Below are 24,791 nucleotides of genomic sequence, written 5' to 3'. Positions count from 1 at the left end.
TGACGCGCTCCAACAAGGTTCACTTTGTACACTGAAACATGTCTCGAAAGCGATGGAAAGTAAAACATAAAAATGTAATGCATAGTGTGCCGTCCGCAGCACTTTTGTATGAACTGCGAGTACCAGCCGACGACGCAGCAGCGAGGGTGCGGCGCGATACATCCAGACTTAGCAGCATCGTTCGCGCTGCTCGTTCGTTGCTAGGCTCAAGTCTGGCCCCAGCTAGCCGCATAAGGAAAGCAGGCGATAAGCTCATAAGGCTTACAGTACCGTGCGCCGCAAGCTGACCATAAAAGGGCCGCCAGCGAGCGCGGTAGACGGCGCGCGGCGCTCTGGTCGTCTGCTTTTCTCTAATCGTCACTAGGCCTTTATCGAAGCCACCGCGGACGGCATTTTGTAATTGAACAGCGATGCGCTATAGTAACTGCACTAATCGATCATGAAACTTGCTTACTCTAAACTCTACTGCCTCGTAGTAAAAGAAATTAATTTCGGCCACGCTTTTGCACCGGAACTGTAGTATACAAGAACACGGGAACAGCACCGGAGGAAGCTGCTATGCGGCTGTGAGCAGTAGCTCCCACCGTATGTGTCCTTTTCCCAGGGCCTATGATTATTGCGAGAAATACAAATTTAGCATGATTTTTTTAGACCGGCGCAAGGATCCGCCGTATCATTGATGATGCGGTCGGCCATGCCGGTACGACCGTCGCGGAGGTGTTTACGGCGGAGGCGGGGGGGGGGGGGGGGGGGGGGGGGAGGGGGCAGTGCTGCCGTCGGACGGTGGCGGCGGCCGCCCCGAAAGAGGAACAGCAAGCAAGAACTAAATCGCGCTTCACTACAGTCTGTGTTCCGTTTTCAGTAACATGTTCAGTAGGGTCACTGCGAGTAATGCTGGTCTTTGATCAAGCGCGAACCCAGTACAGTACAATCGGAGCCGCCAGGGCAGCAGACGAAGCGCCTGGCCGGTCTGTGACGTCACCAAGCATGTCAAAACGGCGACCGCTGTCGGTGGGAGCAGCCTCGCAGTCTCAACTTCAGTCACTTATTTCGAAATAAAGAATGCATCAAGCAAACTCAAATTTTGGAAATAAAATAGTAAGGGCGAGTATTATCAGCCAGACTACAAAACTAATATATTGGGTGAGCATGGCATGACCCCTTAGGTTTTCAATATTTCGCGAAATATTTCTTTAGGGCTGTTATAACCTCGCATCGAGTTCTTAATTCTGATATTAAAAGCAATGGGAGTGTTTCTGACAACAAATAACAAAGAACTGTAAGCGTCGATGCGGAGATCTGCGGATATATTGAAATTTGGAGTGAATTATACGATTTGGGAAAAACTGCGTCCATAGAAAAGATTGCTCTGAAACTGCAGTGAAAAGTCTCGTGTTTATAACGGGCGTCGGACTTTGAACTGGTACCCCAGGTATCGGGGTGTAGCTGAGAAGGAAGAAGAAGGGGGGGGGGGGGGAGGAGAAACTCGGTAGAGAAAATGGAAGTGTATCGAGAATATGTAGTTTGCAGAAGTCATGGATATGGCTAAAAGAGGTGAGACTTCTTTGTGTTGCTTTGCGCCTATTGTGGATCATTAAGATAGTAATGCATCGCTGTCTTTTATGGAACGAAACCCCGTAACAGGGTTCTCACTAAATCACGCTCCTTAGTCTTTTGTACATCGCCAAAATATTGTCGGATTTTAGTGAAGCTGATATATTGTCCGGAGCCGCTGCGTTTCCATCTTCTCTGCTTGCTTTTCTCTTTTATATTGCGGCAGAGTGCGAAAATCCTGTGTGCTCCGCATTGGTGGGGGTTCAATGTTTATAGTAGCTCTTTCTTCCCCGGTTTGCGTAGTTTTCAGAAGTAATTTTCGGTCTCACTTCGAGTTGCTTGATTGGTGGAAACGGCGACCATGAAACTTGTGAAAACGACGCAGACTCGAAATTCAAGCCAAGTGCTAATTCACTTACGAGCTCAAGCACGATTTGTGCTGCTATAGAAAAACGATTTTTTTTTTTTTCGTCCAAGTCTTCAGAGAAGACTACATTGCCACAAAAAGGAGCTGTGTTCTGAAGATATACTTGCATTACAAACGATCCAGTCTAAACCCTTTATACGTTCAGATTCGTTGCTTGCAATGAGCGCAGAAGAATTTCAGTTATCGGTTGCATTCATTTCGACGCGCACGAGTAGTGCTGATACCTAAGAAAAAAGCGTTAGCTCTACTGTTGTCATTCGGAAGTGTCATCAGACGCCGAGATTTGACTTCAGGTGCAGCTAGAGAAGCCGGCGGCGCTAGCTTCTTCTTCGCACGCCTTTTCTTTTCCTTCATGCACGTGCCAAACATAATTCGTAACCGTAAATATCTCCAAAAATATGCAGCATTGTTCGACACAGCACCACACAGTCTCTCGCTTACCATTTCCCTCTACCTTTACCGTTGCCCGTTTTACTCGCCTCTTGACACCTCCCTCTTCAATATGCCTTCGGTACCTTTGCGTTGTCTAGACCCTGATGTGGCGTCCTTGAGGTTTGCAGACAGCCATGGAGGAGTTACACCGCAACAAAGTGTGTCTGATCATGCGTAATCAAACTTTCGCTCTATAGCTATTGGTTCAGCCGGGTTGAACCCCAGTAGCCAACGCCCTCAAACTCGCCGTAAGCAAGGACGCCACCGTCCGCTTCCACCCTGACTTCACAAACAATCCGTTCAGGTACGTATGCCAGGTCTGAGACCACCTGTGGTTCCAGGGCAGGATAAACCCGGGGAGTAGTTACATGATTTCCACCCTCTCATACTGTGAGCTAACACTGGATATGCGGTTCGGCAGCGTTGAATGATCAAATCCCCCCTCTTTTTTTTTCCTGGGTTTTCAATACAGATCACCACAAAGAGCAGTTTTGTTTTGAGGATATATTTGCATACTAGAAAACCGTCTCGTCTGAAGCTAACGTTCAAGTCCCTAAGTGCCAACGATATGGCCCAATTTTTATTGCTGGACGAAAAAAATCTGAGAGGGGAAATGTCATAGCTTGCTGTCATGCATGCAGTATTAAGCTGAACATGTGACTTTTGCTTTATTATGAGACGCCACTTGAAATTACACAAGATGGCGACATTTTGGTAACATGCGTAAGAAATAGGAAACGGCAAAAGTAGATAAAAATTTATTCTTATTTAGCAGATGTTACGTTTTCTGCCTCTTGCTTGAAAGGAGAGCCCCATTCTGTGCATTCGGCTTTTTCAAATTCGCGAACATTATATATTGGAGTGTAGCACATCGCAAATAGTATGAAGAAGCAATAGTTTTTTGGTTTCTCAATTGCACTTTCGGCCATCCACAGAGCACAATATGGTTTTGCTAGAAAGAGGAACGAGAAGAAAACTTTACTCAAATGAAACTAGGAACCACGAAGTAAGGCTGGTTTCGCTCAGTAAGCTATTTACAGAGCGCCAAGACGTTGTGTAGAGCAGCACTAGGGCAACGCTTGTAAATATTCCGCATAAATTTAGGCTCTCCAGGGGACCACTATTTCGTCCATTTATGAGTATCGTACCGACAAATATATTGGCGTAGTGCTTATTTAGTAGGGTATGAAGCAGTTTCCAAAGTGCTGGATGCATGCCCTACGCTTTACTGTATGCGCGTAGGGCACAGCAGCAAATATATATATATATATATATATATATATATATATAGACGCAGAATAGTAGCCGTATTAAGGTGAGCCCGTTGAGATCAAGCTTTGCGGCCGGGCAAGCTATCATGACGAGGCCAGATAAGTCAAGAGCGTCATATCATAGAGTGTGCCCTTAGTGAAATCATAACAAGTGAAGTGAACTACGGGGACAGAATGAAGCAATTACTACACTTTTAAGATCTCAAGTTAACTGAGATGTGCATGATTATCCCTCCCATGATTGCCAAAGAGACAAGCATGATTGATGAATTAATGTTCTGCTGCTAAAAATGACTCCCGACTCAAAGACCAAGGAGCGCTTACCATTGGGGCGTGGTGGTGCATACATTTCAACGATCATACAGACGGCGTCAGCAAAGTACACAGAATATAGTCCCTCGTAGAAACTTTCTGAAATCGAGTACAAAAAAGCAACTCTTAGTAACCTCTTTTGCATTTCAACCGCAGCACTGAAATAGTATAGTGTACTGATTACTTTAAACGTCAAGTTTTGTGAGCATTCTGCAACTTGTCCAGTTTTATAATAAAAACAAATGCTGGACGCTTTGTTAGCCACAGGATGTTCTGCTTAATTATGCTGTTGAAATATTCTCCTAGCAGGGGCAGGCGACCTCGGCTTTTGCGCGGGTAAACACTAGCAAGATATCACGTCATGTCAAAACAAGGAAACATCAAAGCAGGGCGTACTTTTAATGAGTATCGTTCATTGAATTTCATGTCAATGCTTGTTTATTTATTCTCAATGCGTATCTTGCACGGGAGCGAAGGGTGTTTGAATCGATTATCAGCTCCCCCTTCGCTTTCAAGGAGCTACTTGAGTTGGCAGTTGTTTCCAACTCGGATATGTGATGCGGTCTGGAGATGTGACAGACTCTTCTGACCAGTCAGTGCCTAGCAACGTCACTTGCCAACTTCCATCTGCCAGAGGCATGGCCATGATTTATCTCAACGCCGACAACCAGGACAACGTCGACGTTAGATGTTCTGGAGAACAGGGCCTCTAATGCTCCACGTTAAAACACTATTGCAAGAGGATTGGTGGGGAGGTACATGAGCTGAAATCAGCTTTGAAAGAGTAAATGCGCAGGGAAAGAAAAAAAATACGTGATTAATTTTACATGGTTTCAATATGAAAGCAAACCAAAATTATTGGTTTTCGAAAATCCTTGATTCAAGTTTCACAATCGTCAGCCATCGGCCGCAGCCGCAGTCGCTACTACCACTTTGATGTTGGCTCGCGTCCGCGCTTGGTAAGATTATCGGCAACGGGCTAGTCTGTCTTCTATTTGTTTGATGGGCTCGGTTGTCTGTCTGTTACAGCTGTGGTCTCTGTCTTTAGCAATATGGTGCATGTGTATGGCGTATTTACTTAGGCTAAATGAAGGAGCGGCGCAGATAGACTTATGAAGCCGACAACGTTAAGCCCGCTGCAGTGGCGAAGTGGTTAGGTCACAGGACTTCTGCACACGAGGATGCGTGACCGAGTCCGGCCGCGGTGATCGCTTTTCGATGGAGGCGAAAAATAAGGTGGCTGTGTGCTGTGCGACGTCAGTGAAAATTAAAGAAACCTCAGGTGGTCAAACTTGCCGAAGCCCCTTACTACGAGTTCTTTCATAGCGTGAGTCGCTTTGGGACGTTAAACTCCGTAAACTTAAACCTAAGCCGGAATCGAAACGATGATGTTTACTGCCTAGCGTGAGAGTATGTTGCAGTTTTACGCGAGGTGTGAGTGGCTGCGACGATAGCGTAGTGCTCTCTTGCCTAGACATGGCAATGAAGGCGACGATGTTTTGCTGCACAGGGTGAGGATTTAAGGTCGCAATTACACCATAATTTGACCTCGAGGTTTTTGCATTGGAGGAGTAGACCTAACGCTCTTAAAAAGGTAAAACTACAGTCGTCATCATGACTGTCTAGATCGCTCAAACAGGCTGCTTTAGGCTGCACGTGTGACACCTACCAATAAGGCTTGGTTTGAGACAGCCTCTATTTTGACGTGCACCACCACAGTGCTGCTGCTTTACCGCCATATCTGTTCACGGCCGCGATCGCCAACGATCACCGATGAAGACACTGCAGGTAGTGAAAGCAAAGTCTAGATTACAGGTATAGTGTACTAGATTACTCTCTAGTGGCGCGAGCGGCGAGACGCTGGCGAGCCCGTTTCTATCTGACGCCATGAGATGGCGCCACCGCAACTTTTCATAGTAAAGGAGTTCGCTGAATTTTGAAAAGTTCGTCTGCTATGCTAGGTTTTATCTCATTTACTAATTAGAATAGCACATTTGTTCCTTCTGGCTGCTCTCCGCCTGACAGTTACAATGACTAGCCTTGTCAAGGATCAAAACGCGTGTCCAGAAACTACGCCTATAGTAACTAAGCAAAGATATAACATTCCTACTGTCGCGTCGTCGGCCAAACTTCGACTTGCAGAGTGATTTTTTGGAACGAAACGCCATCGCAGAACGACAACCTGTCAGCATGACATGCAGAGCAAATTATCTGTGCGACTATTACTGTGGTCTGAAGGTCAAGACCAGCAACCAATGTCATGTGTGTACCCACAGCCATTTAATATTCACACACTTTCAGAATTAAAGCGTTTAAGCTAAATTTTATGTCGCATTTTGAGCTCATAAATGGTTTAGTGAAGTTGATGCGCTTGTAATTATGAGCTATTTACCGCTATACTACAACAGCGACAACGCACTGCATAGTGTTACACGCAGTCCAGTTACCGTGGACGGACTTAGAAAGCCCGTTGCCCATTTGCGTGGCTTTACCACTCTGACAGAAACGACAGAAAAGAATTCTTGTCGACTAATGCAGAGTTGGGACGCAGTGCTATAGCTGGAAATCGTGATTTCATTAATTGTATAACACCATGAATGGTCCTGCAAGAGAAATGTTACAATGAGATGCACGTACAGCTAGGAACCATTCAAAGTGTCACGCCAATACAACATTTAGCTAAAATACAAAGTGGAACTGGTTTAATATATGGTTCAACCGAGGTAGATGAGCGATAGCTCCGTATAGCATTTGTTATTGGATTCTACTCACTGAGACCTTTTAAACGATATGAGTTGCTCGTAGTATTATTTTTTAGTTACAATTAACTAACAGCCCTTAATTAGGACCTGCAATTAGCGTAGTTCTATCGTAATCGATATAAGTTATCCATCGATATATGACGTGAAACTGCAGCATAAAGTTCAATATCGAATCACAAGTAACGTTTTATTGGCAACTAATGAAGACTTATTGTTTGGCCACAGCAATGATACTCAATAGAAGCTATCAAACATATATGACAATGTTTGGGCATAAAGTTAAGTGTTTATTCCTAATTACGAATTAAAAGTATTTGAAATAAACCTGCCCTAATGCAACGATATGACTGGATTACGTAGGAAAAAGTTCAGTTTTATTCACAATCACAATTATCAGTAAATAATTATAGCCTACAATCTGTCCAGTGCAGTTGTGCTTGACACGAGCTTTTAAAAACTACATGCCGATGCTGTAGCAAGTTGAATTTTTATTCACAGTTATGTAATAATTTTAATATTTATTGCCTGTAATTAGTCCAGTTCAGTTACACAAGTCCGGCAACATTTGCCTATATTTATCATCCTATTGATCCCTTGCAAATACAAGCTGCTTCGGCATACTGCAGTACAGCTGCAGCGTCACTAACAAAGACAACTTTTTTTCTAAGCATATCACTCAGTTTTGCCTCCGACAGGCTTGAAAACCACCGCTCGCTCATGCGTAAACACGAGCCTTGCTTGTATTTTCAAAGAAGACGTGGCAATAATAGCCGAAACGCTCGTGCTCGATGCGGCACAAGCTCGGCGATTGCCACGGAGCGCCTCAAACGAGAAAGGCGATGATTCTGTATCAGCCAGCTATCTCGGCTCTTGATGTTCGTTGTCAGCGCTGTTCACGTCCTGACACGGCTTCTTGCTTCGCGATGGAGTTGTTTCACAAGCAGATTTTTTCCTTTTGTTCCTCCGTTTAAGTGTTTTAACAGAGAGCTGGGCTGGACACCCCGAAAGCAGCGTCGGTATGGCACCGGGAGCTAACGACTTCAACGCCGTCGATTACATGAACGTAGTCGCGCAGTATGTGTTGTGCTTCAAAACGGTGCTCACGCACGGCTGATAGTTCTACGAGGCTCTTATCGTCCCTTCGCATGTTTCGCGTAGTTCCGCCCAAACTTTCATCCCAACTCGTTGTCTCTTGGTGCGGAAAAACTGCTTTTGGCGCGCCCGGGCCCGGGTAGCCGGTGCAGCAGCCTGAAGCAAAACAGTGGGAATCAGTTCTTTTCGCCACAGCTTCGTTAAATTTCCTATCACTAGTGCTACATAGTTCCTACTCACTGCTATTACTACTTAACTGCAATATACGAAAGCTAAAGTGCAATTAATTGCGTGACAGCGCGCGCGCAAAGCGAGAAAAATTCTACACCGCATTGCTATGTGCTGCCAACGCGCGCTCCGGAGGCTAGGATGAATGGATGGAATATAGGAGCGTCCCCTTTGAAACGGGGGGGTAGCAGTAGCTATCATGCTCATTTTTCTCCATATATCTTAATTATTGATTTAGAATGGTTAACTAAACCATCATTCTATTTATGAAATTTTTGTTCCTACATTACTACATTATGTCACTTCTCTACTTTTACGCAATCTTCCAGTCGTTTTTTGCTAGTTTCCACCGCCGGTTTATTCACCCGGCCACTGGTATCTCTAAACCCCAGAGCTTCAGGAACAGTGATTGCGCCTGCATCAACTTCCGGATGGATACCATTACATTCGAGTATAATATGGTCAATTGTTTCACTGGAGTTTCCGCGTACAGCACATGTGTCAGCTCCATTGTTAAATTTCTTTTTGTAGCTGCGTGTTCTAAAGCACCCTGATCTAGCTTCGAAAAGTAGGGCACTGCCTCTTGAGTTATCAAAGAAATCTTCCTTCCTGATCTGCATTTTCCACTTACGGTATAATTCCACACTCCGTTTCTTTTCCATCGAATTTATCCAATTTTTACCTTCTGTGTTTTTCACCTGTTGCTTAATGCTCTTTATTTCTCCGTCCTTGTGACTAGCATACTTACTAGTTAGTTTCCTAGTTCTTTTCCTCCATTGTGAGTCCACGCTTTTTAAGTACAGGTATTTAAATACTTTAGCTGCCCATCTGTTACTGTCCAACTTCCTCAGGCGTTCCTCATATAATATTTTACTCTGAGCTTCCCGTACTTCGAAAGATGCCCAGCCCATATCTCCCTGTACCGCCTCATTTGTAGTTTTGCCGTGGGCACCTAGTGCTAATCGTCCAACGGATCTCTGATTTATTTCTAATGTCGACTGTACCTCTGATTTTAGGCACAAAACTGCGTTTCCGAAAGTAAATCCGGGCACCATAATTCCTTTCCAAATACCCCTCAAAACCTCATACCTATTGTATCCCCACAATGTCTTATGCTTCATTATCCCGGCATTCCTTCGCCCTTTGGCCTTAAGTGATTGCTCATGCTTTCCAATGTATGCCAATCCTTCGTTTACCCATACCCCCAGATATTTATATTCAGCTACTCTATGTATTTCATGGCCTTGTATTTTAAGACCCTGATCAGTTGAGCCGTTGAAAATCATCAGACCCGACTTAACGGCGCTGAAACTGAAGCCTAGAGCGTCCCCTTCGCCTCCGCAATACTTAACTAGAGTTTGCAATTCTTCCAGACTCTCTGCTAGCAGCACAATAACGTCTGCATACATCAAACCGGGGAGGCGCTGCTCTACCGCCTTTCCACCTAATCTATATGACAGGTTAAAACCTAGGTTACTGTCTTGTATCCTCGGTTCCAGGTTTATCATATAAAGCATGAACAGCACCGGTGATAGAGGACAGCCTTGTCTTAATCCTTTGCATACTTTGACATCCTCCGTACTTCTTATCCCTTTCCACATAATTTCTACTTTGTTATCCCGGTATATTTCCTGTAGGAACCCTATTATCTCATGACCGATACCTTCTTCTTTTAATATGTTCCACAGGAGTTCCCTGCTTACGTTGTCGTACGCCCCGTTTATGCCCAGGAAGGCCAAACACAAAGGTCTATTTTCCACTCTAGATATTTCGATGCATTGGGAAAGCACGAACAGGCTATCATCTAAGCGCCTACCATTTCTAAAGCCGTTCTGAAGTTCTCCGAGTATCGTGTTACTTTCTACCCATGCTTGCACCTTTAATTTCACTGCCTGCATGGCTAACCTGTACATAACAGATGTTATGGTAATCGGCCTGTAGGATTTTATGTGCATCCTGTCTCCTTTCCCTTTATGAATCAAATTCATTTTACTCTGCCGCCAGCTGTCCGGAAATTTCTTATTCGTTATGACTGTTTCCAGAGCTTTTAACAACGTTTCCTTACTTTTTGGACCGAGTTCATTAATCAGCTTGATCGGAATTCCATCTATTCCTGTAGACGTGTTTTTAGGAATATTTTTTTCTGCCTTTTTCTAGTTTAGATTGGTAAGTTCTAAGCTGCTTTGTATTCTGCTACCTTGTGTTGCTTCCTGATTTGCGGAGATTGCCCTATCGTCGCTCTTAAATGACTCGGCTATAACTGATGTAATGTAGTTCACTGCGTTGTCACGCTTTTAAACAATTTCCCTCGTTATCTTGAATCCGATCCTGCTTTCTTTTATTCTTCTTCCCTAGCCAGCTTATATGGTTCCAGAATTTTCTTGCTCCGCCTCTAGAGGCATCGTGTATGTCAGCCATCCAGCGATCGGTGGACTGCTCTATTTTACTTTGGACGAGGGCCTGTACCTCAAGTTTTTTTTGTCGATATGATTCCCATTTTTGGTCGATTTTCTCCTGAGATAGCTGTGTTTTCTTTGCCACTCGGTGTTCCCTTGAAGCAGCCCGTCGTTGTTCAATAGCTTCCCTGATTTCCTTATTCCACCAGCTCCGTGGCTTCCTCTTTCCAATCCAGCGGTTTGCTACTTTAACCTCCTGAATTTTCCTCCGTATGAGTAGTTCTACCTGTTCATAATTCCAGTCTTCCATGGGGCTTTTCTCTATTGCTTTCTCTATGTCTGCTGCTATCTGCGCTATTTGATCGTCGTTTAATTTTGCGTTTACGTTTTGTCTAAGTTCCATTTCCCTTTTCATCAAGGGCCCCATCTGCAGACTAATACGTTTGTGATCACTTCAAAGACTACACTCCCCTTCTTCATCTATTTCCATTTTTGTGACCTTGCTATAAATTTCCTGCGACATTAGACAATAGTCAATGGTCGTCTGCCTGTTGCGGAATTCCCACGTGATTTGGCCTTCACATTTTGTTTCTCCATTTACTATAACCAGATCGTGTCGCTCACAGAAATCTAGCATTAGCTTCCCGTTACAATCCGTGTATCCACCCAGATCGTCGATGTGGACGTTCATGTCCCCCTGTAGAATAATATTGGCCCCGTTTCCAAACTGGCTTATATCGTTACAGAGACATTCAACAAGATCCTTGTTTTCTTGCCTGCATTGATGTCCTGTTCCTAAATAATCTACCCCTAGCCATGTCCTTATGCCGGCAATTGTTCCTGAAACCCAGATATGTTCTTTACAAGATGATTTAATTCTTTGCCAATTTGTTCCCTGGTGTATCAACATACCTACCCCTCCACCCTTTTTTTCCGTTCTCGTTCTGTTGCACCCTTCCCAGACGTAGCCTTCTATAAACGCGGATCTTCTAGATCCCTGAGATGAGTCTCGCAACGAGCGTACATACCTATTTTGTCATCCTTCAACTGCTGTTCTATCTCTAGCCATTTCGCTCTTTTTCTACCTCCTTGCATGTTTATGTAGCTGATCCTAGTCCTAGATTTCTTTCTTGTACTTTTCTTTCTCGACCTACTCTTTGCCATTTTGGGGGCTCAGCCTCCATTATTACTTTCTTCTGCTTCACTTCTAACTACCTCTGTGCACGGAGTCCTCGCGGACCCTCTAAAAAAGTTACAGCCCTGCCTGCCAGGCACCAGCCGATGTCTGCTCCCACCCTTCTGTTAAAATGAATGCCATCTCGTTGAAAAGCCCTACCAAAACCTGCTTTATGTACCTCCCTGTTTACCTCAACCACTTCGAAACGCTTCTCCAGGCTTAACTTTCTTATGTCCTGATTAACTGTCATCACGTCCTTTTCCAGCTTTCCGTTCAATCCTAGCACCTCTGGTACTGTGCATACAACTATCTGCGTTTGCTGTGCTATCTCCCTGATCTCGTCAACTCCCTTAGCTAAACTTTCCACCACTCCTGCAGCGTCACCATTTAGGACATCGTTTAGCCCCGCGGCTACTATTACCATACTGCGCTCTGCGGAATTCTTCAACAGCCTATTTTTACTCTCTTTCAGTACTGCCCTCCTTGTTCTCCCTGGGAAGGCTCCAACCAACACTCTCTTATCACCCTTTACACGTTCCAAGATATCTCGCTTGCACCTTTTCATGCTAGAATCTCCGGCGATAAGCACCTGGGACTTCTCTCTCCCTCTCCCAACTGTTGGCTCCTGCTTTCGGTTATCTGTGTTCTTATCTCTGGGATTTTCATTCTTCCTTACTTCTTCCTTTTTTTTCGGCTTCTTAGCTGCTTCTAAATAACTCTGACGGTTCGGATCCGCCTGACCTACTTTGCTTATGCCTTCCATGCCAGTGCTGGCCCCAGCCACGTGGCCCGCATTGGGATGTTCGTCTTCGTTGGTTCCAAGGATAAAGTCGGCCCCTTTTTTTTCAGGAAGCTGTCCAAGCAGTTTCTGATTTTCCGCCCTTAGCAAATGTACTTCCTTTTCTAAATCATCCACACGAGACACTAAACTGACCCTTTCTTGATCAAATCTATCTAGACGCGCACTCAGCACGCAATAACGACACAAGAAGTCGCTGCCTTCCGCTTCACCTAAAGAGTCAAAACGCGTTTCTTTGAGATTAACCTGCGCCTCCCACTTAGTACACTTTACCATCTTTTGATTGCACATCTTAAGCGCTCATCGACTGAACTATATCTATTACGAATTCTCAGAATATACAAATTGCCAAAAGAAGACACAAGAAACGACTAGCAAACACGCGTTAAAAACCAATTCTGCGAATGCCAATTGTGAAGGAGAAGGCGCAGTGGCGCCCCTGCCGGCCGTCAGTGTCAACTCGCTTCACCCCAGCTGGCCCCAGCCGCTGCCGGTCGCGCCACTAGAAAGTATTCTAGTTCACTATAATTACAGGACTCTAAAACTTCTTCCATGCTGGAAGTTTTCTAATATGTTGCATTTACGAACCAGCACATCAATCATGAAGGCATTGCTGGCTGCCGCATGCATGTGCGCAGTAAAGCATTTGCCCATCTGCAAGTATGTCATCGTGCCTGGTCTTATTGACACGTGCCGAGATATGCAATCTCGACTTAGTTATTGCAGCGTGCAGTGCCTTCCCCGATGATGGTTGGCGGTCTTGGCTTTGAACCGGCACGGCAATAAATCAGTAGGAAGTGCAATATCTTTGGCGGCGCATGCTCATATGCCGGGAAGCGAAAAGCATGAAGCGTACCCTACAGTAGCTATTTTTGCCCTTTGATCGCCCTGCGAACATCACTGCTGTGAACTTCCACTTGCCGACATCCAGGAACGAAAGTGACGCCCTTCGTTACCTTATCAGAAGCATCTGTGCGAAGAGCTGCAAAAGATGCCCTCTCTCGGGCAGCACGCGCTTGTTGGAGGCATCTCAGATGTGCGTGGAGAGTGCCGTCAAGCTGTGTCATTAATGCCATCTTCCCAGGCGCCTGGGCAGTATATCAGGATCTACAGCGACGTCTTGCGTATCCTTGCGCCAGCACCATCGGCACCCTGCAGCCCCGCTCCTCCCGCTCGTCCTGCACCCCGATATACAGTTTCGACTGGTGTGCCTTACGCCCGACCTCCCGTAAGGAAAGCACATGCGTGGCTTAGGCCGAACAGTCTACCTCTGTGCTTCCACTGCGGCGAAGCCGGTCACTTACTGTGCCACTGCCCGTACCGTCGGATGGGCTTGCGCGGATTCTCACCGGATGACCTTCGGCCGTGCTATGGGGAACGACCTCGGGACATGGATCACTACCTCAGCGACGTCACTTGAGAAGTGATCTTGCAAGGAACTGTTCGCTGCTGCCGAAGGCAAGCACAATCTGAAGTCGTACACGTTGCCAAAATGCAACCATTATACGCCCGCTAGGTCAAGCCACGTGCTTTTTTTTTTCTGCAACGGCTTCTGACTTTGCCATGTGATCGTGACATTCACGCCGTCTACGATTCTGCTTGACCTTGCCATGCGGCATCGGGACGATGCTTTTTCCACCCGGAGGGGAGATTGTCGCAATATTGATTACTTACTGGTGCCGCCATGTTGTTGTTGTAGTTGGCCTCTTGAAAAACAAGAACGCCATGGTCGAGCTCGGGATACTGGCCCGCGCACATCTTCTTGGCTCGGGGAGCTCGCCCGCTAGTCTTTTAACTAGCCACGCCTTCTTTAGCCTTTGCTTGTGTGTTGGTGCAAGTAAACCTGCTTACTTAGTTCTACCGGCTTCTGTCACAATATACTTTACGCTCTCGCTCGCAGCAAACTCAGCTAACATTGCCTATCAGGAAATAGCTAATCTATAAGTCGTGTTTAGCACCTAACTCCTGTTGTTCCGTACGATGTGAGTTATAATTGCTTGTTTGCTTAATGCTATAGCGTCAGTGGTTCGACATCACACGTTTTAATTAATCTCAATTAACATTATATATTTGCCTACTTTTCAATGCACTATTCATCGCGGATTCTTCGTGCCTCTACTTTCAGGTATTTGTATTTCCTTTGCCTGCAACATTAAAGATGCCTCTTTAAGAATGCGTGAATGTAATAAAAGCGAATCCTCCCATATCGAATCCACATATTTCGGGTTATTGGTCTCATCGAATACACCGATGATCCCTTTATAATACCTGTGTAAAAGTCTAAGTCTGAACTGTCTGAAATGCAATTTTGTCGGTCGTTCGATATATCGAAAGGCGCTTCGCACCATAGCAAGCGGCGTTTTTCGGTTTCTTTGCGAATACGTGGGGGCAGGTCGGCTACGCAGTCCTCTGTGCACTTACTGGCAACGCTAGCGCTGTGAATCCGTATTGCTATATATTTATAGGTGAATGTGGGGTATGCTTATAAGGAGCCTTGGATTCTTGGATGTCGTGTTGCCACTTCTTCCGCCACATTGCTATCGTGCGGTGAGGCCACCATGCCTAACTAAAGCTTTGTGGCAGCTCCCACATGGCGCGCTTCACTGACGAATTTCTGGGGAAACAAACCATACCCTAATTTTGAGAGTGGTTGCTTTAATTTCAATGAACTGGAAACACTGTTAGAAGCCTTTAATTGACAATGCCTTATTTTGAAAAAATTGTCCCTTTGGCTTCCAAGCGAAGCAAGGCGAGCACAGCTTACCTAGCTACCGGTAGATTGCCAAGAATAACAATAGCAACAAGGGCTCAACAACAACAAAACGGAACTCCTAGCTCAACAGCGAGCGCCATGTATACAACAGCCCCGTAACTAGCCTGAGAGCAATGTAATCGTACTTTTCGATTGCAAATAAACTTACCCACTGGAATTTTTCACATATTGAATTGTCGATGAATTGAGCATTTCATACACACCTTCGAATTTCATATATTCAGATTTGATTGTGGTTAGAAATTAATAGGTAATAAAAAAATGAGTATAAAGAATGCTCGACCGAATGCATTTTTGTCCGTTGCGTGCTAAGGCGTTTTCATCTTGTTTTGATCATGCGATGTGTCCTCTAACATGCCTGCCTCCAGGAACGGAGAAATTTCTGATGAACCCCTGCTGTTCTACGTTATTTCTTTAAGTGCAGGTCTAGTGTGAGCTCACTAGTCTCTCAAGAATATTGTTATGTGGTGGCATGACAAGCGATGGAACACGGCGACACAACAGAAACAGAACGACGTGATGACATGATAATGAAATAGGCTTTATGGCCAGCGGGCCTGGCGCGAGCGCTCCGCCCCGCGCCACTGCCCACTTCGTCATCTTCGTAGCATTACCCGGGGCCACCGAGCGATCGTCCCGATCGATTGCTAGAAACCCAATGCATGACGTGACGATGAACACAGACACAGGATTCTGACATGAAACGCTGGACACCACTGTGAATGAGAAGATGGGAGGAATGCTTGCACCTAAGCATGAAGCCCATCTTCACCTTTTGCCGAAGGCCAAGGCTCAGGGACACGCCGAACGGCTTGGGCGGGGGTGCTGTCTTCGCTCGAGTGGTGGTGAGGTCGCTTCGTCATGGGGTCGGTAGGGTCGGTATGGTCGGCTTTGGGCTCTTCCTGGTCGTCGTGTCACGTGTGTTGTGGTCAGGGCTGGGGACGAGGCTGGGGACAGCGGCTGGTCGGGTCTGAGCAAGAAGGGCTGGGGCAGAGCTGGGCGGCGATCTCCACGGGCTTTCGGCAGATGGACCCGACGTACGGTTGGCTTCGACGGTGCAAGGCGTGGATGGGGATGAACCGCACCTCCAACCAAATGTTACGTGATGGCATGACAAGCGATGGAACACGGCGACACAACAGAAACAGAACCACGTGATGACATGACGCTGAAATATGCTTTAATGGCCAGCGGGCCTGGCGCGAGCGCTCCGCCCGCGCGCCACTGCCCGATTCGTCATCTTCGTAGCAATATATTAAAAACATATAAAACTGCTATCTTACCTGTTCCTTCAAAACGCGTTGTATTCAGCTTCGTGTAATCGCCTTTCGTCTGAACAATTTGGTACCGGTACAAGAATGACCTAGGTAGAGTAATAATAATATAAACTGTGCAGTGTATCGATCCAATGTCACTCATTAGCATAAATGTTATCAACAAGACACATGCGCTATGACAAAAATCCTCCGCTGCACTTACCCCTGTGTTTTCTCGATCGTGTTAGAGCTGAAATGAGACAAATGGAACCAAGAATAAAAAATTATATCATATTGCATATTAGATAGTACTAAGATGCTACCGTGTCATGGCCACAGTATTCAAGGAAACAATCATAGAAAGCAGGCACGATGGCCAAGAGCGTTTAAACGGTTATAGCGCGAAAAACTGGCCATGAAGAAAAATGAAAAGCTCGAAGTGTGGTCACTCCTGTGTAACGCGAGATTCAGGTGCAGCTGCAGTCTAAACCAAAATATGCCCTGATTGGCATTCGATCCCTCGACATCTAGCGCACTCCCAGATGGAAATAGAAGTTATTCGGTGGAACGGAATATTTTCTTGCGGCCTAATGAGAATTTTACTGGTCGAATGGAAATAATTGGATTAAGTTGAAGGGAGGGAAGGGGTGTTCATTCATGGCCATAGAAAGGTTCGCAAAACAGCCTCTGGGAATAATTTTACACCCTTTAAGGAGTGATGAGGAAGTAATTGAAATTTATTTTCCTTAATGGGTTTATTTTCGGGTTTTTTCTTATAGTTGGAGCTTTTCTTTTAAATCTGTTGAGTTCTGGGAACACTTGAAGAGGAAACGAAATGATATGCATTCATTTTTTGACAATGCACGTTATTTATTACGCACTGCAGTATGCTTACTCTATAGTAGCAGCTACACATTTCTGAAGTTTAATGGGGTGAAGTTGGTAGAAGAATGAGTTGCACAGTGCTATAATTGTCTCTTAACGAGTCACCCTGCGTTGCGCAAAGAATGGGAGTTCAATAAAAGAAAAGAGGTGGCTAGTTTAGATTGGAAAGATCGTTAGGCAGGAAAGGACTGTATATTGCACCTTGTCTTGTGGTCTTGACAAAGGAATATAAAACTGTGAGTTTGCCAATAGCGCTTTCCGTTTAAGAATACGACGCGAAAACTTTAACGCTTCTTTTCCGCACTTCCACTTGCGGATCGTGGTTCGCCTATATGTGATTTGAAGCTCGATTATTCTCTAAACCCTTAATGTGTGTCCCTGTCATCTCAAACATACTCATTAGCATCCAATAATAACTTATCACGCAATTTGAAAGACCACCCCACGTAAAGCCCCGCTTTAAACCAGGTGTACAGATGTTCCTGCGGAGCATGTGAGCGGTCCCGAAGAGGGCCTTGACCCCTGAAATGAGAAGACCGAGTCGGCAGCTCCTGACAAACATTTTACGAACATTAAATTACAATTACTGGTTCAAAGCAGAATAAAATCAGGGTATGTACCAACACAGCTTAGAAATCGAAACGGCATAAATCCCTTTTAAACCACAGTACTGGTAGGTTTGTGTTTAGAATTTGTTGCCCTTTCAATGCATGATATATTCAAAGAAAGAATTTGCCAGCTACACGTTGCAAAATATTTTGAAGTCCTGTTGGTCTTCTGAGCACACTCAACGTGCCATATTGAGCTTATTGGAACCACATTCGCAGAAAGGAAAGGTGGTCTTAAGGCACTACCACGCCGGCTTTTAAGGAGACGCTTAAAGGGCCACTGACCGGGTTATATCATTTTAAACAAGCACGTCCAAAGCTTCAGTCAGATATCGGAGATAGCTTCTGCAAAATATTAGAGCGATGCACGCGCTAGAAAGCATCAAAAATACAAATAAAAAATTGGAAGGGTTCAACGCTGCCAAAGCAAATATGGAGCGAAAGCATTAGCTGCGGGTGACCGAGCGTTTTTTCTCTTCTTCTTCTCCTACAGCCCACATATAAAGGTCCGCCATAACCAAGCCGTACGAATGTGCCTTAGTGGCCTATATAGGGGTAACGTCAATGTCAGGGTCCTGGCAGTCTGATTCTGACATGACCGTCCCATGTTAAACGAGAGACCCAAGTTGGCAGCTCCTGCCAGGTGACCACGGACACAGACATGGCAACGTACACGGACACAGACATGGCACCAAGCGATGAGTATTTAGACCTGGCGTAGTATTGCTTTCGCAATAAAGCTTTCTTATGCTCACCTCTGAAAGCCAGTTTTCTGCTCTCTACTCTGGCCGCCGATTAAGGACGGGGACGTTAATGTCCAAGACGGAATCCACTGGTCCGTCTCTCAGATTTATGGGGAAAGGAGGGTGCAGACCACTAATTGTGCGAGTCGCTTAATGAGCGCTTCTCGTTCGCCCGTTTTGTTGTCGCAAAAGCGGTGTCTCTGCTCCGACACCACACTGTGTGCTGCGCTGTTCCTAAAGCATTTTGACACCACACCTCCCGTCAAATGCGGAGGAGCAAGCAGGGGTAATTTGGATTGCCGAGGCATGGCTGAGGCTAGATGGTCAGGCAGGAGAAGGAAAACAGGTTTTCTGCGAGGGAATGTAAGGAAAGAAACGGGACAGAATTGCTAATTGATTCCGCTCGCTGTAATTGTGCTGCTAATAACTCTTTAAAAAATATTTGCTGCTGTGCGTTCCTGATGGTCCCCGTGAAAATATATTTTAGATCAATACTCCTAAGTTTCGAACGCAAGAGAGTGGCAATGAAAATTTTGGAGGCAATCACACTGTTTTTCTGCAACTTATAATGTGGTTTGCAGCTCCTAGTCATGGGGTATTCACACACACACACACACACACACACACACACGCACGCACGCACGCACGCACGCACACACACACACACACACACACACACACACACACACACACACACACACACACACACACACACACACACACACACACACACACACACACACACACACACACACACACACACACACACACACACACACACACACACGCACACGCACACGCACGCGCACGCGCACGCACACGCACACGCACACGCACACGCACACGCACACGCACACGCACACACACCCACACGCGCACACGCACGCACGCACACGCGCACGCGCACGCGCACGCACGCACAACACACACAAACACATGTATTCTTTACAAGGGCGTTCTGATTGCGCACTGAGAAATTAGTGACCTGCCGATCAGGAAAGTTATATAGAAAAGAACCCCGAACAGCTCGCGCGCTGTTTTTCTGCTTGGCGCACTGTTGTGCGGGCGTCCTGCTCTTTTTTTTTTTTTTGGGGGGGGGGGGGGGGGTTGCAAGTTTGCTGTGATTCACTGCTATACGGACGCTGGAAAAGTCTGCTGAACATAATTTCGAAGACTGTCAGTTCTTTTCGTGGCATCGTAGACAAAAAATGCTGATGGTTTAGCTTGATTAAACGTAGTGTGTAAGCGAAACCTTCATTACTAATGGGTATACAAGTGATATTGGTTTTTATTTACAGAAGATGAAGTCGGTCAAATGGGGCAAGGTTTAGATGAAGAAGAAGAAGAGGAAAGAAGAAAGAAGAAAGAAAGAAGAAAGAAGTAAGAAAGAAGGAAAAAAGAAGCAGCAAGAAGAAGAAAGAAGAAGAAAGAAGCAGCAAGAAGCAGCGAGAAGAAGAAAGAAGAAGAAAGAAGCAGCAAGAAGAAGAAAGAAGAAGGCTCGGAAGACGCAAGAAGAAGAAGGGAAGCAAGAAGGCTCGGTAGACGCAAGAAGAAAAAGAAACAGATAGGAAGCAGGGAAGGAGAAGATGAGGCGCATGCACAGCTGTGGTCGGTACTCGGACAGTGAATTTGGCTTTACACGGTGTAGTGAAGTTATTTTTGAGAATTGCAAGCTATTGTTTTAAAGGCTCGTGTGCAGAACCAACGGAGTCTTTATTCTTTCTGGTAGCCATAGGACCCCCCCTCTCCCCTTCATATCTATATAGGGCTATGCTCACCTGCTTGGTGGTGTGCCAGTCACGTCAGCAACTAATTGTTGTGAGCTCAGCTCCGTCGATAATCTGAAAGAACACAGTTAGTTTGCAAAACGAATTCGTAAACTTCGTAAGGATCCTTCATCCTTTTGCCCCGCCGCCGTGAAGCAATGCTTAGAATGTTCGGATAAGGGCTCGGGTGACCCCACAGCTCGCTCCCGGCAATGGAGTCAAACGCAATATGGCCGTGTACTGTGCGATTAAGTGCACGTTAAAAAAGTCCATGTATTGCGGATTACTCGCTTTGTAATGTTAGAACCCCATAAACTGTAAGGACCCTTTCTGATTATGCTTGAACATCTAGTGTCTATTGTGCCGTTTCGCCTATACATAGTCAAAGATGAGGTACATGTTTCATAATGCGGAGGTGGCTTTATCAGACATTCTGTAGAAAATTGCAACAGGATGCTAGCTGGCTGACAACAAGTTTTTCCTAATTTTATTAAATATAAAAAAAGGCGCAAACCAGCTTTGAGGACTTCTGCATCCAAAAGGCGAGTGTGTTTTACTCATATGCTCACGAAATGCGTCACAGCGTCGGTTAACCGCTCAAGTCAGTGCCACAAATTGTGATGAAATAGGGTTTATTTAAACTGCGACGCGGGCTGGTGGTAACAAAAGGAAGCAACTATAAGTTCAAGCGTCTGTCATGCGGACTTCCTCTTAATACATGGCAAACAAAAACGAATTCTTAAAGCTCGGCTATACATTGCCATACATGGAGTGTGTTTAGCTCATGGATGCTGAAGACGAACGACCGGTGATTGGGAACACACGATATTACTCGCAGACCACTGCACCCTCGATTCGAATTAGGGAAGTTTCCTTATGATGCACAAATTCATCAGTATGTAAAATTAATTATAACTTTTATCACACTTACCAGCGTATGAAAAAGACAATATTAAACGACAATCAAGCGCATAGACTTACGCATGAATGCCGATTTTCAGTTCGTAACATACCTGCTTGACTACCTGAGGATATCGCGGCAATGAGAATGAATGCGCGTATATAGTACTCTTTGATAAATTGTAAGCGGTTATACACAGACAAATTTACGTACTCAGGCAGCAGAGCGAATAAACAACAAATGAAAAACATTTCCTCCGCACAAACATGCGTTCCATGCGTGGCGCTTCCGTGGCCAGCAGTCCAAGAGGCCAATTGCGCCGACAGATTGAACCTGGTGTCAAAAGCAGGATCGCGGTAGCAGCTTGTCTGTGTACCAAGATAAATTACCCTAAGCAATTGTTAATTTTTAAAACGATGCGTTTAATTATGTTTAGATGCGGCGTTATGTTGTTAAGCACCTTTATTTTCTTGTAGACATTAAAAACAGATCGATTAGTAATATTTTTTCTGTGTTCCTAGGAGGGTTGGCGCCTAGATATATACAAGATATTGCTTTTCCGCGCACTTGTGATCTATATAGGATCTCGGCCCTAAAATCGTAGTACATGTAATCCAGTACATTGCGCACCGTTTCGACCAGTTTTCAAAATGAGCATGCTAATTTTTAACTCATGAACTTATGAGCGTATATTTGCTTTTTATGCGCTCTGTAGAACCGCAACGGTACGTGGACTGAAGTCCCTCAGCATAAATGCTGTTAGGTGAAGCAAAACCGAAAATTTGGGCACCTGTTTTTTAGTATTCTTCCTGTTGATTCAACTCGAACTCAATAAAACGTCAGCACTAGCTGAAAAGTCGGTTTTCGTAATGGCATGTCTCACTGCTTTTAGCTTTCTTCTATTGCTACCATATAGCTATGCTACTAGTACTACAATGCTGGTGCTAGAGCTACAGCTACTGCTGCCGCCACTGCTGCTACAATACGGCTATTCGGTCGTGGAAAACGTCACGAGGATGACCTCAACCTCGAGGAGTGAGATGAGATTAAGGTAAAGTCGGCCACAGCTTACGGTATTTTCTGTCCGGTCAGACAATCGAACCTCAGTTTCGTCCCAGGATTTTGATGTCGAGGCCCTTCGCGGCTACTGCTGCATCTTCTGAGGAGCACACCTTCCGAACCGGAGTTCAAGCGCACCGACGCGATGCCCAGTGCCGGTTATTTGGGTTAGATTGCCCCTCGTAGAAATATCAGATGCCGCAGCCTGCTCTGTAGTACAGCTCTAGACTGTTCCACCGTGTCTATTCAGCTCGAGATTACAGAATGGCCTCCTCAAAAAGAGCGCTGCTCCCTGCCGGAATACTGCCAAGAAACAGCAGCAAGCGCAGAAAAACACGACCAGCCTCAACTGAAACACAAGCGGCGCTTCCTGCGGCCCGTCACGGGCTTTATTCTAGAACTGTCAAGGCTGAACGTTGCCTCATTACTTCTTTTTGATTTAGAGTGTTAATCATAATTCGTTCTTTTCTTCCATTCCTGGCATGGCAGGATTTGAGCCTGCGGTCTGCCTTACTGAGGGTTGGCCGTATCCTTTAACGTTCGCTAAGTTTTCTTTTGACTAGTTTATTTATCCCATTCAAGTGGAGAAAGCGGCTTTCCTTCTCTTCTGCCTGCCAACCATGCAGCTAGCAGGTAGCTCTTTCATAAACCAATCGTGGAAGGTGGACACCGTTTATACTACTAATCCGGACATCGGCATTTTTTAGTGATTGATATCTAATAATAGCACATGAAAAATGAAATAAATGAATAAAAAAATTTCAGGATTGTGTATTTAAAAAGGCTAAAATATAAACCATTGCCATTCGGCGCAATAAGTACCATTAGCAGTCAAAATCATCTCAAAATACTGTGACTCATTGCCACCTGAAAACACAAAAATCAAACACCTAAGGTTATTGATTGATAGCGAAATCAACAGAAACGAACGAACAGGTATTGCTGCGGGAAGCACCGCTACTAGCGCTAAAGAGCAGTAGTTGTAAAAACAACCACTCGGTGGCAAAAATACTGGCAAGCCCACTTTGTAACCACCGGAATTGGTATGGCTGCCTCCGTCGGCCCCGATTTACTACTTCTGATCCTGACAATCACTGCATCGAAACCTTTCTTGATAGTAAAATTTCATTCTGGAGTGCTTTCTGGCTATAATTGACATCTGTGCCGAACAAAGAACACCTTGCTTAAGGCAAAATTGAATTAAAAATCTTTCAAGCCACTGCATTCAAAATCGTGATCGCTGTTTGGATGTGAATCACGTTCGCGTAGCACCAGGAATGCACGAGAAAAAAAAAAGCTGTGGCGCACAAATCAGAGTTTGCTTCCGAAAAATTCCGAGGATAGGAATATCCATGTTGAGCTTTTATCACTCTATGTATTGTAGCCTAGAAACTCCGTTTATCAGTAAAAAATGCATCTTGCGCCTTTGAGTGCGATAGCCTCTTAATGTAGGCCAACTGAAATTTTTGTCCTCAGGGACCTCTAAAATTGAGCATAAACCTTCTTGTAATGAGCCTTAAATCGTCATACACAGCTAAAATATTGTCTACTGAGGCACGCGAGACTACTATGCCAAATTATTGTACGTGCTAGTAACATTTGGTAGGCATGTATGCATGCCCAATTTGGAAGACAACATAAAATAGAGAGTACCAAGTGCTGGCTACAGTAGGTAAAAAAATGTAGAAGGTGAACGTCACGAAAGCCTTTCGCCTAATCAGTGTTTTTCTTTTTTTGTCAATAATAAAGTTTCAGGTTTTTCGACATGCCTTACAGCTCTGGAGATAACTCTACAGACGTTTGTATAGCCTGTACTCGAACGCATGCTTAACCACGGAAAATGACTACGCCTCTGTGCTTTTATCTGTGTCCCGTTGTTCATCCTATTTCCGTATGCAAACATTTAAGCTGGCTCACGAAAATAAAACCGCACCGGGTAGCCCGAAACGATGCCATTTTGCAGAATTGGCATACTGCAGGCAGCTATCTGATTCAATAATGCTTTCATGAAGCAGTTCACAACACTTTTCTATGGCATTGTCGAGGCTTCAAACGGGGCCAGTTGATGCTACTGCATAATGGTCTAATTTCGCTGGCTGAAAAAAAAAAAGAATTTGTGATGCTAAAGAATCCATAAACACACGAGTGAAGCGCCCCCGTAAAGTCAACCGGCGCCTCTGTAGTCGAGCACAACCTAAGAAAAAAAAAATCACGTTCGAGTTGCATTTTAATCAAATGCGAAGTAGGTGCGTAGTCCTGTTTAACCGTGGTACTTCTGCACGTCAAGCACGGCGAACTTACGCCGCAGTGCCTGACAGGCCGGCTTCATCCATTGCGACGCTGAGCAAAC

The 24,791-nt window shown here is 45.2% G+C and overlaps 1 protein-coding gene across 1 annotated transcript in view; it reads right to left on the bottom strand.

Moving 5' to 3' along the window:
- Positions 1–3,155: 3,155 nt before the first annotated feature.
- LOC146172122 (uncharacterized) overlaps positions 3,156–24,791 on the bottom strand; it is a 38,462-nt gene continuing 16,826 nt past the window's right edge. Inside the window, exons 3-7 of the mRNA XM_084585879.1 lie at positions 20,494–20,556; positions 16,703–16,729; positions 16,507–16,586; positions 4,009–4,095; positions 3,156–3,365 (exon numbers count right to left, since the gene is read on the bottom strand). Of these exons, the coding sequence (XP_084442005.1) occupies positions 3,178–3,365; positions 4,009–4,095; positions 16,507–16,586; positions 16,703–16,729; positions 20,494–20,556 (445 nt within the window). The 3' untranslated portion in view covers positions 3,156–3,177. The remainder of the gene's footprint in view (positions 3,366–4,008; positions 4,096–16,506; positions 16,587–16,702; positions 16,730–20,493; positions 20,557–24,791) is intronic.

Source organism: Amblyomma maculatum, unplaced genomic scaffold (genome assembly GCF_055883805.1).
Source record: "Amblyomma maculatum isolate TAMU_Amacu unplaced genomic scaffold, ASM5588380v1 scaffold_13, whole genome shotgun sequence".
Lineage (NCBI taxonomy): Eukaryota > Metazoa > Arthropoda > Arachnida > Ixodida > Ixodidae > Amblyomma > Amblyomma maculatum.
Note: the sequence above shows the minus strand (reverse complement) of the source record. Positions and strands in the feature narration are given on the sequence as shown.